We start from the raw sequence: 16,132 nt of genomic DNA, 5'->3' as shown, positions 1-16,132 counted from the left end.
GCTGAAATTACTCCATTTTTCTATTTCTATATTCTCATTTTACTAGCAAAAGGACAGAGTATCTATAGATTATAAGCAAATTATAAAATAATTTATGGAACTCAATTATTTCCATAATATGACTTCTGAATAGCCTTTAGGTTACAATATAAATAATTCATAGTTTCACTTTAGAAGTCGAAACTGCTCAAGATCAAAATTAAACTTTATTCCAATTATTTTACATATAAAAGAGGCTTATGTATCAGAATATTTCATACTTAAAAGAAATTATGCTAGATTATGAAAAGATATGTGTATGTGTGTGAAATATATTTACAGTTATGATTTAAAATTACCTCGAACTGATAACAGCACAGTTTCTCAGAACAGAGAATAATATGTGTTAGCAAGGTTTCTTTAAGCAGACTGAAAATTTTATGTTTGATGAATCTAAACTTTAACTTCATCTTTAACAGGTAAAATTAGCATAGTAAAAGTTAAGGGAAGGGGAAGATTTACGCAAAAACAAACAATACTCTTATTTTTGAAGAACTTTATAAATTAGACTTCCTCTCCTCCCCATCTAAGACCTGTTACTCAGAAAAGCAAAATTCAAAAAGCCATTCAGGCTTTGACTCAGAGACAAGAAGCAAAGCTGGTATCCAAGGGATAAAAAGATTAATTTGGCAACCTTATGACTTCTTATTGAACTCAAGGAAAATCATCTAATATTTTTGCCATGTGCAACACTTCCTCACATGCTGCCTCCACTTTCATATCTGTAAAAATGGTAACAACTACGTGGAAATGATTATTCCATCTCTTTTTAATGAGACAATCATTTTTTTATAACACAGTAGTTGGAAACTAATGAAGTATTGGGAAAAAGTAGCTAAGTAATGTGCTCTTTGCCCTACAATTTTTATTAAGGTAAAAATTCATAGAACCTTAGATTTTTAAATACTATTTTAATAAACAAGAGGGATTTGAATGTGACTAATAATGGAAAGATCATAATTCCTCAAAGTGTAAACTACCTGAAGGGGTTACCTAAGTAACTATTTCTTAAGCCTAGTGCAGTACTTTGCAAGAACCAAACAAACTGATAATAAACAATCTAATCTTACTTCACATTTTAATTTCATTCTCTTACAGTCAGTATTTACACATCACACCTGGCCTACTATAATGGCTTCCTCTTTTCTGCCTCACTTCTCTTCCTACTCAGATCCAAAGTCTCTGCTTCTATGAAGCCGAAATTCCAATTTCAAGTTATTTTTGTGGTTCTTTCCGGTCCACACATAAAAGTACAAAATAACTCCTTAGCCTACATACATTTTAAGTGCACAACTCACATTAATAAGCATGCAAAAATTGAGATCTCTAATCACAGTAAACCTCTACTATCATTTGATTATTTAAACAACCCTACCCTCATGACTATTGATAACATACCCCATAACCTGAATTCTGAACCTTCCCCCCACACCACAAGTTTTCTACTATTACCTTGCCACTTTTATTAACAGATGGGTTTGACTTCTGTTTTACTGGGAAAACGGGAGGCCATGCTAGAAACACACTTCTGATTGTCCTCTTTACTATCTTAAGATTTTTAAATACCATCTTCACATTTTTTTATACCTTCACTTATCTTCTGACAGCTTTCATTATAGTAGAAATGTCCTTTTCTGTTCTAATACCAACTCCATTTACTTGGGTTCATGGTTTCATTTCTTTTTTCATCTGTGATCTTTTTTCATCAGTGATCTTTCTTCATCAGTTATTCTAAGAAATTTACTCTGTCCTTGTCCACAGGGTCCTAGCCTAATAAATATGTTCTCGTCTCCACTACTCTGTATCACTCTAATAGTACTGCCCTTCCTTCAAACTACTCATATCTTCCTTTCTCATTAAACTTTTAGAAATACTCTCCCTTCATTTCATTACTTACCATAGACCTTGAAATTTGACTCCTCTCTCCACAAAACTCAAAGATGTTTTAAAACATGTATATCTCTTTATCCAATCATCAAAACTCAGTATTTTTTTCCTGGCAGTACTTGACACTTTACCACCCAACTCTTTGGAATCCACAGCAATAAACTTATTTTCCTCAAATCTTTCAATTCTTCTTCACAAGCTCCTCTATTTCTCCTACACCCTAAATGTGGCTGTTTTCCTTTAAACAGTTTCTTCTACTGTCATGGGTCAATGATCACTGGGTCACTCAATCACTTGTAAGTGGATGAATCTCAAAGTTCTGTCACCTGAATGTGACAACAGCACTTCAAGTTCAACACACCTCCAAACACAGCCACCAGATGGGGTCTCACTATTTCTATTGTTGGTGTTATCCTGATTCAAATTCTAGACTCAGAGACTCCTTCTTTCTTCTTATCTGATATCTTCTTGGGTTCCACACACACCCTCTTTCTTCCTGTTCTCTCTTTCATTTGTTCCACAAGCTTAAAAAGAAAAAATAGCCTGCTCAGTAGTTATTCTTCATCTAGTCCACTGCCCAATATTTTTTAAGTAGGAATGTGCATCAGAATCATTTAGGGAGCTTTTGCAGAATATGTATCTGATAGGTTGATTTATCAGTTCTAGCATATGGCTAGATGCTGATTTATTGGTTCTAGTGTATGGCTAAGAAAATGTGTTTTGAAAAAGGTTCCTAAGTGTTTCAGATGCACACTTCTTGTTAAGAATGACTGCCTGTCTTATAATATACACCTCTTTCAAAATAACTTTGTCTATGTTATCAATGTGAGCATTTCATTCTCTTGCTGAAATACCTTCAATGGCTCCCCATTATACAAGCCCTTCCTCAATGTGGGTTCCAGACACAGCTCTTCATTATGTTATCTACCTTTTAAAATGCTTTTCTGTGCTTCCGAAAAACCCTTTCACCCTCTCTCCACAGGTCCATATCCTGTGCAGATTAAATCCTTTCTTCTTCATGGATACCACTGGAAGAGCTCAAACACAAATGAGTTCCCTTCTAGACCTATATTATGTAACCTCCTACAGCATTTGTTACATAGTGCCTTGTTTTTTTAACATTGATACACATGCTTCCTTACCTTGATACACTACAATTTCCTTAAATATTAGAGACACACTTGGACAATGAGAAGTGAGTATCAGCAAAAGCCTTTTCCCCCTCTCATTATTTGCATTAGTTTTCTAGAATAAGGGTAAATTATAAACTACTTAAAGGCTGATCCTGACTTAATCAGGAATCTCACCTGAAGTAGAGGCTTGTGGCCCAAGACAGAAATTCTCATGAGACTAGGAATGCTAATGTCTAACCTACCACTATAGGTTGCACAGTGGCAGAAGCTAGTAAAGTTATTACTTGTTGATTACCAGTTCTAATCAAAGCCCTGAAAGTATAAATTCCCTCTCCCTAAATCTTATTTTGGGATTGTCAATTTTTTGTTGTTTTTTTTCCTGAAAGTCAAATTTGAAGGGAGAAAAAAAATAGAGGTAATTGTATCCTCCATTTTAATTGCATATATGCAGTTAAAAAAATATTGCCAAGATCATATTTTAAAATTGTATGTATGTATGTGTTTATGTACGTAAGTATATATATATACATATATATATATATATATATACACACACACACACACACATATATTTATGACATATACATTTCCCCCCATCCCTCAAGTAGAGTTGAAAGAAACAAGGTCATTCTCCATAGAAGAGAGGGCATATATGCCTCCTGGATACATGGGGTTTTCTAAACTTTTAATTTTGAAATAGAGGCTCTCTCCAGCCAGCTCATTCTAATGATCTCATTTACATAACTCTAATATAATATCTCAACCAGGAAACTGACACTGATACAACCTACAGACCTTGTTCAGATTTCATCAGTTTTCATATGCACTTGTGTATTTGTATGGGCATGTAAGGTTCAACCAATTTTATCACATGTATAAATTCCTGTAACCACCATCAATAGATGGTATTTAAAATATTCACTTTCATGCAAATCATATTTTTATAAAATTGATTAGAGGCTTCGAAATAAAAGATAAGCGTATTTTTTGATCTTAGAAAATAAAACTTGTATATATTATTATATAACAGAAATTGAGCAGATGAATACAAAGTAGAACCTGTATTTTGGTTTAAAATTAACTAGAAAATACATTCAAGTCAAAGCTTCTTCAAATTTTTAAATTGTATGCTTGAAGTTTACTAAAAAACAATACATTTGGGCTACATTGCCCAATTAAAACTTAAAGTGCTCAGTATTATTTCTTGGATTGTGTTGAAGATTTGGTACAAGAAACAATCATATGGAAAATATTTGGGCTATTTTTATACAGGCATTGTTGAAGATGCTGTCACTAATATCAGCCAGTATCCTTTGCATATTTTAAGAGGGATATGTACACAATCATCTAGGGAACTAATGATATCCTAATGATAAATCTCTTTTAGTATATATCTCAACAGTTTTTGTTTGATTGAAGAGAGTATTTATTCTTAACATAAAAATTACTTATCATAACAAGTAATGCTTGAATAACAAGTTTTTTCACCCTGGCTGCCAAGAAGCTAAAATTAAATTAGTGCCCGTTACAGTAAATATATTATCCTTGATTCTTAGTAGATTTAACTTTGCCTGTCTTTATAAGGCTTCTGGTCTTTAAATCCTTATTTTAAATATCTTGTGTATACTACTAGTATATGTACCATATCACAGCACACTTTTAGAAATAATGTATGGACTGAATGTTTGTGTCCCTCCAAAATTCATTTGTTTATACCCTAACCCCTGATGTGATTGATGATAGTAGGAAGTAACTAGGTCATAGAGGTAGAACCATCATAATGGGATTTGTGCCTTTATATGAGACAGGAGAATTTGCTTCTTCTCTTTCTTCCTTCTCTACCATGTGAGGATATAATGAGAAGAAAGCTGTGTGCAAACCAGGAAGAGTGTCCTCACTGGATACTAAATCTACTGGCACCTTGATCTTGGTTGGATTTCTCCGTTTCCAGAACTATGAAAAACAAATGTTGGTTGGTTAAGCCACCCAGTGTATGGTATTTTGTTATAGAGCTCAAATGAAGACAAATAATCATATATAAATCCTACATATTTCCTTTGTATAGTAGTTCATAGTTCATATAATACACCTATATATAAACCTGATTTAATCCACACAATGAATCCACTTTACCAATGAGAAAACTAAAATTCAACAAAGTTAAATGACAACTTAGTAAATGGTAGAACTGGAAATCCCATCAATCGGCAGTATTTGCCTTCCAGGGGGGCATAGCAAAATCTCATTTTTTTATAATTACATTAACTTTAAAATAAACTATATTCCTCTTATAAGCAATGCACTATTTGCTTAATCTCTAAAAATGGCTCCGATTACTACTCTATTATTATTTTTTAAATTCTGAATATAATTCACATATTTAGTGTGTACTTTGTCAACAAGTTGTGTTCCTTTGTGCATATTAGTAGAGATGTCTTTAATGGCATGAAATTTTTTTAGAGCTTATAATATTATTACAAAACAACATCTATTTATAACTGTATATTCAGGATATCTTTATAATGAAGTTTTTAAAAAGATTTATTTATTATTTATTTATGATAGAGAGAAGAGAGAGAGAGAGAGAGGCAGAGACACAGGCAGAGGGAGAAGCAGGCTCCATGCCAGGAGCCCAACATGGGAGTCGATCCCGGGACCCCAGGATCGCGCCCTGGGCCAAAGGCAGGCGCCAATCCGGTGAGCCACACTGGGATCCCCTAATGAAGTGTTTTAATCTGGTAATAGCCATAATTACTATCTCTAACAGTAACAGTAGCATATAGTTTTTTACTCTTATATATGTGGTATACTTTGACAATAAATCCATTTATATACAAGGATTAACTGTTAAAAGTTGAAGAATCTGATTTTTAAACTTATTGGTTGGTAATTCTATTTTACCCTAAAACTGAATACTGAAAAAAGTGGGGTAAATATATGAACCTGCAAAACCCTTTAATAACATAATTAAATACTAACCTAATTAATACCATTGAAATAAACAGTTATTTTAAATGCCAGATATAAACAGCTGCCTGTTAAATATAACTGCTGCAAATATACTTTGCTTACTTAGGCAATTTCAAGGCATGTCTGCATTATATTAATACACACTTATCTAGCCTACCTATATTACAAAATATTACATATTATTGCTAAGTATATTTTAGCATTTGCAACTAGAACAATGAATCATTTTTTTACATAAAATAGGGTAGTATATTATAATCACTAATATATATATATAGATCTGTGCATATATTTGGTATCTTTTCCAGTTACACTTACAATCAATAAAATAAACAATATTTCACTTCATAAATACTGGCTTTGGCAAGCTTGATTATCACCTCATTTTGAATATTTATTTATTCATCAGTGAGTATGAATCCAATTTTCTTTATATCATGTAAGATGGCATATTATGTAAGTTCGCTAAGTGTGTATCTTTCCAGTAATAGTACTAATTACATAATAAGCACTAACTTTATTTCTATAAAGAGGCATTTTGTTTAATTTTAATAGGTATTAATTTGTATTGTGTATTAATCTTTTCTGGCAATATAAAAGGGCACAAATATTTAATTTTGTCTAATTATTTTCTTCTAGTCCCTACTAAATAACTTTGAACAAATATATCTAATATCAATTATTTCCTGAACTCAAGTAGTAACATCTGCAAACAGAGAACTCAGTCTCCAATCATCAACTTATTCTTACAATTTATAAATACAGCATCGGAATTTAACATGAAACTCTTTAATACCAAAGACCATTTAACTACATCAGCAATTTAAAATGTACACAGCTATATAAACAAAACTAATCACTGAAAGAAGGGAATACTACAGAGATGGGCAGATAAGGAGGAAAAAAAGAACTCATTCTTTTTAATCTCACCTTTGAGAGAAACATAGAATGAAACAGGGTGAAGGTATGCAATTCTGAAATTTAATAGTATTTCCCTTTATTTAAAATTACATTCCCCAATGTATCCCATCACAGCTAGGCTGATTCCTTTCTAAACTGAAAACAATTTTTCTCTGATCTTTGATTTAAAGGATGTCAAACTTCTTATAAAAAGGGTTATTTGGCGAAGTTCAAAGCAAAAGAGCTTTTAAAATGTTGCTCATATCAGAAGTCTGTTTGGATACTTCGAAAGAGAAATCCATAACTGAAGTACCTTTGGTGGCTCTTTGGAAGAAAAGAAAAAAGACCAAGCTTTTTAAATGAAAAAGGTGCTTACTCAGTGATTCTTTCATCTCTATATGTAAGAGAGAGACTAGAATTCAAAAAGTTCCTAAGCAACAAGGCCTCATTCTGTCCCATTTAGCAGTTGTATCAGCCTGCTACCTGATGTTATGTAAGAGTTTCCTTCCATTGGGAAGAATTCCTAAAATGGGTACTGTAAAAGCTGGTAAAACTGAAATCTGACCTACTTTTTTCAAAAGACTTCCATAGATTTTATGGCAGTGTAATTCCTTTTACACTTGGAGCTCTCCTCCTTTCAAATAAACTGTCTTAACTGAAATATGCTAGCAACTGCTTTGCTTTTTAAGGGTTAAAATACAAATCCATAAAATATACATATATTTCTCAAATTTTTATTTCTAATAGTGAATGCCTTTTATGCTTTTTGCATACATTGGTTTTCCTATCTATTGTATGCTTAGTATCATTCTGAATAATACTGAATTAAAAAACTCAATTTGGAGTTCATCCATAAAATGTAAGTAATTAGTCTAATAGGTAAGTTTGGCAAAACACAAATGTGAATTTAAAACATATGTTATTTATAAGAAAAAGATTCCTTGTATTTATAAAGCTGTCATGTGTAGTTTTCAATCTTCCTTTTAAAAATGAACCATTACATTCTTGAGAAGGAAGAAGGTTAATTAATTAAAATAGAAGCTATTGAATAATTTTAAAAAGAGAAATATAATTTCTGGGTTCATTCAAACTCCCAATTGTCATAAAATAAAATGAGAAATGCATTTCAAGTAAATTCACAAATCAACCACGTAGCATCATATTTACAGATATAAAATATCATTCTTATAAATCAAATAAAAGTGCTGTACTTTTCTTAAAATTAGTCTGAAAAAATCACTAGTAAGTTCACAGAGATTTAATTTCAAATAAAAGGATAAGAAAGCATACAGCCTCATGGAAATTATATGCCCAAGACAGCATGGCACAATGAACACATTTTACTACATGACTTACGGTAATAAATCACTCCTTATATGTATTGGTTCTTAAGACTACTAACTTCATTTTCCTTAAATAAGTTTTACAATAATAAAAAATAGCCTGTGTTTTCTATGCTTAATTTCCCACTTAACTATAATTTAAATTGAATTAAATGAAAATGAAGTGGTTATATATGTTTATAAATAAATGAGACAAAAAAAATTACCTTCATAGCCTAAAGCACACCGCAGACTTTACGCTATATAGCTCATAAGAATGGAGCAAATAGATGCAATAAACACTATGATAATGGACTTCAGTTTCATCAAAATAATCTTACTACTACACACTTATTACCCTAACTTCAAGGTCCTCAGAGTACACCAGAAATAAAATTACTCTGTGCCCATAAAAATCACAGCAATATGAGACAAGAGATCACTGTGTTTCTTCTATTGTGCCAAAACTAAGGGAAACGCCAGGACAAAAGTACTCAAAACAGGTATTTCCTATGGTTAAACAATGCATAATTTAAGAATAACTAAACAGAACAAGGATTAAAGAATATGTGTGGTAGACTTAAATTCTAGTAATATACACAGAAGGATAAGAATAAAAATAGCAATGATCAATGCTCCCCAAATACAGGCCATCAATCTTTATCACTCTGCAGAGATTTTTTTTTTAGTATATATTGTTAAAATTAATCATATAAAATTATGATTAAAATAATTTCACCCTTGAAAGCTAATATAATATGATAATAAGCTATGATGTTTAAAAAATTTCCTAAATATAAAAATGCAAAATTATAAACATAAAGTACCAGAATTTTATAAATAAAGCTAATATCCTAGGATAAAAGGCATTGGAATGAAAGAACAGTAAATAAATTTATAATCAGTATTAGGGACTAGAAACTATATACTAAAATTCATATTAAGACATCCACATCCTCAGACATAATATATAATGTTCCAGAAAAAGTAAGGAAAGGAGAATAAATGAGGCTAGCCTTACCATTAATGCTACAAATTATAACTGAAAGTTGTAGTTTTCAGTCTTTTTCTCTTTTTTTTTCAGTCTTTTTTTCTACTTCTTTCTTTCATATTATAAATAAGTATATTCATGACCTTATTTTCTATCTGGCTTAAATGCACAAATCATTTTTTGAAGCACTGCCTATTATAAAAGGACTATGTCTTTTGTGTATGAAATCAATGGGGAAAATAAACAGTAAAAATTATCCTAGTTATATAAATAGAACTAAATTCCTAGGAGACTTTAAAGGTAAATGTTAAAATATGTGTTTTTGGATTAGAAAATATAAATCTAAGGAAAATCCAGGGTAAGTCTAATTACACTGAATATACTCAAGATTTTTCTGTATTTTATTTATATAAATGTGGAGAGGAGAAGTAGAAAATGTAAAATTTTTGTAATATATTCATACCCAAGTTCTTGCTTTCTCTCTACCTGGCAGAGCAGTGTATTATAGAAAGTGGTGAGGATGACAGTGTGACATTATGACAAATAGAAATGGAGTCAATGCAAATGCAGTAGACCAATCTAGCTTTTGAGAAGATGATGGGTTTTATGAATGGTTTTATTGAATTGCAAGTAATTAAAAATTTATTTGGACAGACTTAGACACTTTAAAAAACTATGTTCATAAGCATTCTCATTCAGAGACAGAACTTCACTAAAACCTAACTGAAAAGATAATACATTTTTTTCTAAAACTAAAAGCCCCGATTTCTTAGAAATTGACTTACTTTCCTCTGAAAGTATTATTTGTGAAAGCAGAGGAAAAGAATTAATTTCCTTAATTTCTTGGTTAAGAATGCTATGGCCCAAATTTCCAATGGTTCTGCTAAGGAAGCAGAGCTAAGTAATATTGGCCTATGTTAGTGTCTTAGCCTAGAAACAACAGTGCTAACACTAAAAGTGAAATTAGCCTCAAAACCATAATTCTTAAACAAAAGTTTTTAAGTGTATCATTGATATTTCAACACTTACGGCTATCGTAACATATGTTTCCTAGAGCCCTGCCCGTTTGAAGTAGCACTTCCTGGTCTTTGCTATTTAGCAGCTGCACCAATGGTGAAATCAATCCAGCATCCACACATGGAATACGCATAAATTCTGAAAATAAGAGACATATGTAATTAACAATCTAAATATTCACAATTTACATAATCATGTCCCTTAATAAAATAAATACCTACTATTAAAATGTTTAAGATGGCTTACCATTTAAAGAGAACATTCTGTTCTAAAGTACCATTATAACTCTATAAAATACTTAATGTAGTAAGTACACAAAATGAGTGAGGTTATATTTTTCTTTGTTGACAGTCTCTGTCAAAAACTAAAGTAAACTCCCTTCTAAAACCTTCTGTCTGGGATGCCTGGGTGGCTCAGTGGTTAAGCATCTGCCTTCGGCTCGGGTTGTGATTCCTGGGTCCTGGGATTGAGTCCTGCACGGGGCTCCCAGGAGGGATCCTGCTTCTCCCTCTGTCTATGTCTCTGCCCCCTCTCTCTGTGTCTGTCATAAATAAATAAATAAAATCATTAAAACCTTCTGCCTTTCAGCCAATTTACTTTTTAGCTGAGGAGTACAGCCCTCTTTAGCTAGTTTTAAAGACATGAGTTACATACTTTAGATGGATATATGTAAAAATATACCAAGAATTTATAAGGAATATGTTTAAAATAAACATATAAAGTATTACAGAGGCTACAGAATGAATGGTTGTGACAGTCATCCTTGTCCAAAGGAGTTCCCACTGCACACACCCCTAGTTTATACTACATGAGCCTGTTACCTAATCATAGCCGGTTGGACTGTGACTTGAGGACAGACTATATACAGGCTGGCCAACAGTCTATCAGATGTTCTACTTCAAAAAATCTGCTAAACAGGACAATAGCAATGAACTAAAAAAAAAAAAAAAGAAAAAAAATCAGATCCTCTCTTGGTAATTTGAACTCCAGAAATTGAAAAGTTCCTGGGGAGTGAGGGAAGAACTATCAGGGGAAGGCTGAAAATATGATGCGTACAAAATGACAGTGAGTGAAAAAAACCAAAGTCAGTGGAAGCCAATATGCAATAGGAGGCAGAAACCACTAAATATTTGTATACTTCTATGTGTGTCAATAGAAGATAAAATTAATTTTGTTTTTTGTATAATGAGTGGATTTCAGTGTTGAGGTATAAGGACTAGGCAATACTTTATCTCAATATTAACCCCAATTTATTAACATAAAGCTAATTTCTACTGGAGTATTTTTTTTCTTTGATTATCATGAAACAATAAATGCTTAATAGAATATTTCTATTTCTTTCTAAATCCAGTATTCCCTTTTTTGCTTTTACTTCCCAAACTTACTTGAATTACATACTCATTCAGCATCATCATGAAGTACAGCACTGTGATGAAAACCATAAAATAAACTTTTCCTTTTATAAAATCCACTTTTTATGTATTGACTTATCAAACATTAAAACCCTTACATATACACACTTTCCCCATTTGCAGCTGCCTACAGGAACCAGATCTATTAGAACTTTTTTTAACTTGGGCAGCCCAGGGTGTGATCCTGGAGACCCTGGATCCAGTCCCACGTTGAGCTCCCTACATGGAGCCTGCTACTCCTTCTGTCTGTGTCTCTGCCTCTCTCTCGCTCTCTCTCTGTCTCTCATGAATAAATAAAATCTTTAAAAAAAAACACACAATTTTTTTTAACTCTATAAGCCAAATAAAACCACTGTTAGAGTCTATCTTAATGTCAGACTACATAGTAATGTATATTCAGAGTTTGAATTTTCTCTAATAACCTCCCTATAATTATTAACTCTTAGCTTTTTATGTTTTTCTTTAGAAAAATGATGACAACTATGGGACATGAATACATAAGAACCAGTGAATTTTATATGTAGTTTGATGAATAGACATTTTTCATTTATACTTAGGATTGTCTTTTGTTAAAAAAGATAATACTAGTAACTAACTAATTCTTACAAAATGACTGAGGTTGAGCTTCTAACACCACTTTGTTGGGTCATGTTGCATTTCTGAAGATGTTTTTAAAAGAAGATTCTAATTCACTTTCTCAGCCAATCACTTACAAAAACAATGTGGTGATTAAGCAAGAAATAACTATTTAAATGTATTCCATTTATTTTAATCAGTAGAGGTTAGTGATATCCCTGTAACAAGCCTCTTATTAGAAGTATAAATTCTAAAAATTCTATTATGTCTTTAGAACATAGCTGTCATCTATTAGAGTATAACTGGCAGCAAATTAAAGCAGGAGAATTATCATGAAATTATGACAAAGTATTATAAGACTGGTATTACTAAGTAAGATCAGAGAGGAATGGCAATTCATTTCACAAAAATTTACTATTTGAAATTTCTGAATCTATGCTATAGTTAGTATATAGACTCATTCTTAAGAGAAAAGGCTTAAAAAGAAAAAATTGATTTCTGGAAATCTACATTGTAATTCTCATGAAGTTAAAAATGAACCATCTGATCTTAAAACTCAAGTTATACTGCATCTAAGAAGATTCAGATAGCTGTTGGTCTAGGTTAATAAACACCATCTAGAGGTCCATTCTCAAACTAGACCTGTTCAGGAGTTCTTTGTCATCTCAAGGTAATCACCACTGTCTATTCAGAGCAGCTCAAATCTTCTTGAAGTACACTAAATATTCCCAAACCACTAGGAATCTCAACAGTTATGACCAACTTAATCCAAAGCACAGCATAGTGACTATAATTACAGTAGCTTAGACATGACATACAAACAATAGGTGGCCAGTTTTCATCTAGCGACCAAAAAAAATTTACCAATACAGAACTTCATTGGAATTTGAAAGACATTTTGAGAACCTCTAAACAAATGAAAAAAATTTCACTTCAATTTTTTTTGGTAACACACATGAGCAAGTTGTTTTACTGGATCAAAAACACCACATACTGGTACTTTACAATGTCATCTACCATACTGATTACACAAATGAAGCCAGAATTTTTTTAACTTTTTCTTCTTTAAAGTATAAAATATGTAAATTACTAAAAGTCCTAACACTAGTATCAAACTTTGAAAATTGAAGCACATTAAAGATATTACATTAAGTATGGCTTTTCCTTCTGCTTAAAAACTACTTTAAGAAGTCGGTGGCTTTCTCAAACTAAATTAAAATCATGTGCAAATACTTCTGCTAAAATACAACTCTTCCAAAGAATCTCTCCCTGGATAGAAACCATCTCTAATAAGATGGATTAGCTATTATATAATCTAAGCTTTGCTGACATTTTTGTTTTTCCATAGTATTCTTACATGGAGATTTAAGAAATAAACATGTCCCACGTAGGTAGGTGCAGAAAACAGAACATATATTCCAGCTGCATTGCTGCAGTCAAGCACCAATGTTAGTAGAAGAGGCCAGACAAAAAGAGAGAGAGAGAGAGAGAGAGAGAGAGAGAGAGAAAGTTTACCTGGGTATAAAACAAATCAACATATACACTGCAAAAGGTGAGCTCTCCTGTGACAATGAAGATGAATGACTCTATGGTGAGCTCAAGAATCCTCTTACCAAAGTAATACATGACACAGGTGTGGCAGGAACTAGCAACACTTTCCTTTAATTCTACTCCGAAGGAATGGAAATGTATGAACAGAATGACTATAACTATAGTCATTTTCAACAATTATATGGGGAAAAAAGTGAAAAAGAAATAGAAAGAAATGGACAATGTCTAATCTACAAAATTAAAACATAAATTAATAAAACATACTGACAAGTGAGGTGTAAAACTGAAGATGTTCCCAGCAGAAAAGCTCTTGAGGAAAACCTCACCATTTTTGGCTACTTCTGCTATGATGTTAGCTACTTTGGCTGTGCAGGAAGACTGTGGAATCAACAGACTTGCAAACAGCTGAAGTATTCCACTTCCTTGGATTTTTTCACTCGTTTCCATATCTGAAAGAGACACACACAAAGAACTTTAGCGAAAATCTTCAACACTGACAACTTTATCTACAATAAAGTTTTCAAGAATTTGCACTATCCATAACAGAAATTAGTTCACTATACATTCAAGTATATACATTTATATAAATATACGTATAATCATCAATTCAACAAGCAGCTTTTATCTTGAGGTTTTATTTGCACAAACCACTTTATAATGCAATGTTTTGTCAATCTAAAGTCAAATTATAAAGAAATCATTTCTGAATATGCCATATGCACACCATATTTACGTTTTAATGTTAGTTCCAGCTTGGTCTATTCAGACTAGGAATGCTTTTGTTCTACTTCCCTTCTGAATTCTTAATGGCATATCATTATATATATGATTTCTATGGTTTCCTACATGCTATAGCAATTTTTAAAAAGATTTTATTTATTTATCCATGAGAGACACACAGAAAGGGGCAGAAAAATAGGCAGAGGGAGAGGCAGGCTCCCTTCAGGTATCCTGATGAGGGACATGATCCCAGGGTCCCAGGATCACACCCTGAGCTGAAGGCAGACACTCAACCACTGAGCCACCTAGGCATCCAGCGATAGCAATTTTTAATAGCAATTAAATGAACAAAAAACCCACCTAATGTCATTTTATATGGGATCATACAGAGGAGACTATAAAGTTCTAATGACTACTGTGTTTTTCATAGAATTCATCCAAATGACCACTAATGAAGAAGAGAAATAGTAAACAGCAATGAGGCCATAGTATTCAGAATTCTATTTGTTGATATAGAAATTTAAAAGTCCCCTACTTCTTTTCTTCTCTCTTGTTAAAATACAAATATACTTTCTATGAAATTAAGCCACTCATGTACCTGCTATTAAAAGAATGACCTAATAAAAGACAATAAAACACTGGAATGATGATGGAAGTAAAGAAAAACTCAAAGAAATAAAATTTAAAATTACTATTTGATTCTGAACAATGAAGAGGAATGGCATGTGTTTAAAGATAGAGTTATAAAGCTCAGTTAAACTTAAATCCAATTTAAATTCAGTCCTTTGTATCCTTTACATCCTTTGGATATACATAAAAACAAGAGGGAACTCTGCAGACTGCTTGTTAAGTAAATGGGAGCTGATGTGATCAAGAGAGAATTAGGAAAATCATTTTTAATAATTTGAGAGTCTATCCCCTAGACTCTTTATAGTAAGTGCTGATTACTTAGTATAGTGTTCTTCAAATTGTGGGTCCCAGTCCATAGGAATTCTGGCTTGGTGAACAAGAACCAGTAATTTGTTAAAGAGAGAAACAGAATTAACATCTGCTACAATAAAAGAGTAGGAAAAAAATTTGCCCATAGTAAGGTAAAACAAAGCAACTTTAGTTTGAGCTATGTGTATGCCCATGTACTACTCTATGTAAAATGCATCTCTAATTATATGTCTGGTCAAAAAAATTAAAAACCACTGTTCAATGCACCCTTGACTATGCAGGATTCTGAGCTAAAGAACCTTAATATTCTTTTAACATCATCAGGAGAAGCTAGAACTATGAAGTGACTGAAGAAATAGAAAATTATATGGAAAAATATACTTCCATTGATTTATTACCTTTAAAAAAGGTTATTTGCAACTGGTTATATGTGGGTGCTCACCTGTGACATTAGTACTACAGATCAAACGACCAAGATTATCCAATGTTGAAACTCCACCCATGCACTTCCTGCTACTATCATAAGCCTAGTACATTTTCATATAGCTAATACTATTTTAGTTTCTTATATTTATGTAGTATAATAAAAAAGATATTTTCAAGATTCTTTAAAACAGCCTTATTTATTAGTTGAAGAAACAGAGCCCAGAAAGATGAAGTAAACTTGTCTAAAGT

The 16,132-nt window shown here is 32.2% G+C and overlaps 1 protein-coding gene across 15 annotated transcripts in view; it reads right to left on the bottom strand.

Moving 5' to 3' along the window:
• The window catches only part of RAP1GDS1 (Rap1 GTPase-GDP dissociation stimulator 1), a 159,020-nt gene that overhangs the window by 81,118 nt on the left and 61,770 nt on the right, over positions 1-16,132 (bottom strand). For 13 of the 15 annotated variants that reach the window (XR_003126911.3, XR_003126906.3, XR_003126905.3 and 10 more), the window contains exons 3-4: positions 14,125-14,247; positions 10,272-10,397 (exon numbers count right to left, since the gene is read on the bottom strand). Coding sequence is in view for 9 of the 15 variants with exons in the window: in XM_025423784.3 (XP_025279569.1) it covers positions 10,272-10,397; positions 14,125-14,247 (249 nt within the window). In the remaining 6 variants the exon portion in view is untranslated. Of the gene's footprint in view, positions 1-10,271; positions 10,398-14,062; positions 14,248-16,132 lie in introns of those variants that run through there. The other 2 variants (XM_025423844.3, XM_025423854.3) reach the window with 2 other exon arrangements.

Source organism: Canis lupus, chromosome 32 (genome assembly GCF_003254725.2).
Source record: "Canis lupus dingo isolate Sandy chromosome 32, ASM325472v2, whole genome shotgun sequence".
In the NCBI taxonomy this organism is placed as follows: Eukaryota; Metazoa; Chordata; class Mammalia; order Carnivora; family Canidae; genus Canis; species Canis lupus.
This window is presented reverse-complemented; position numbering and strand designations above follow the sequence as displayed.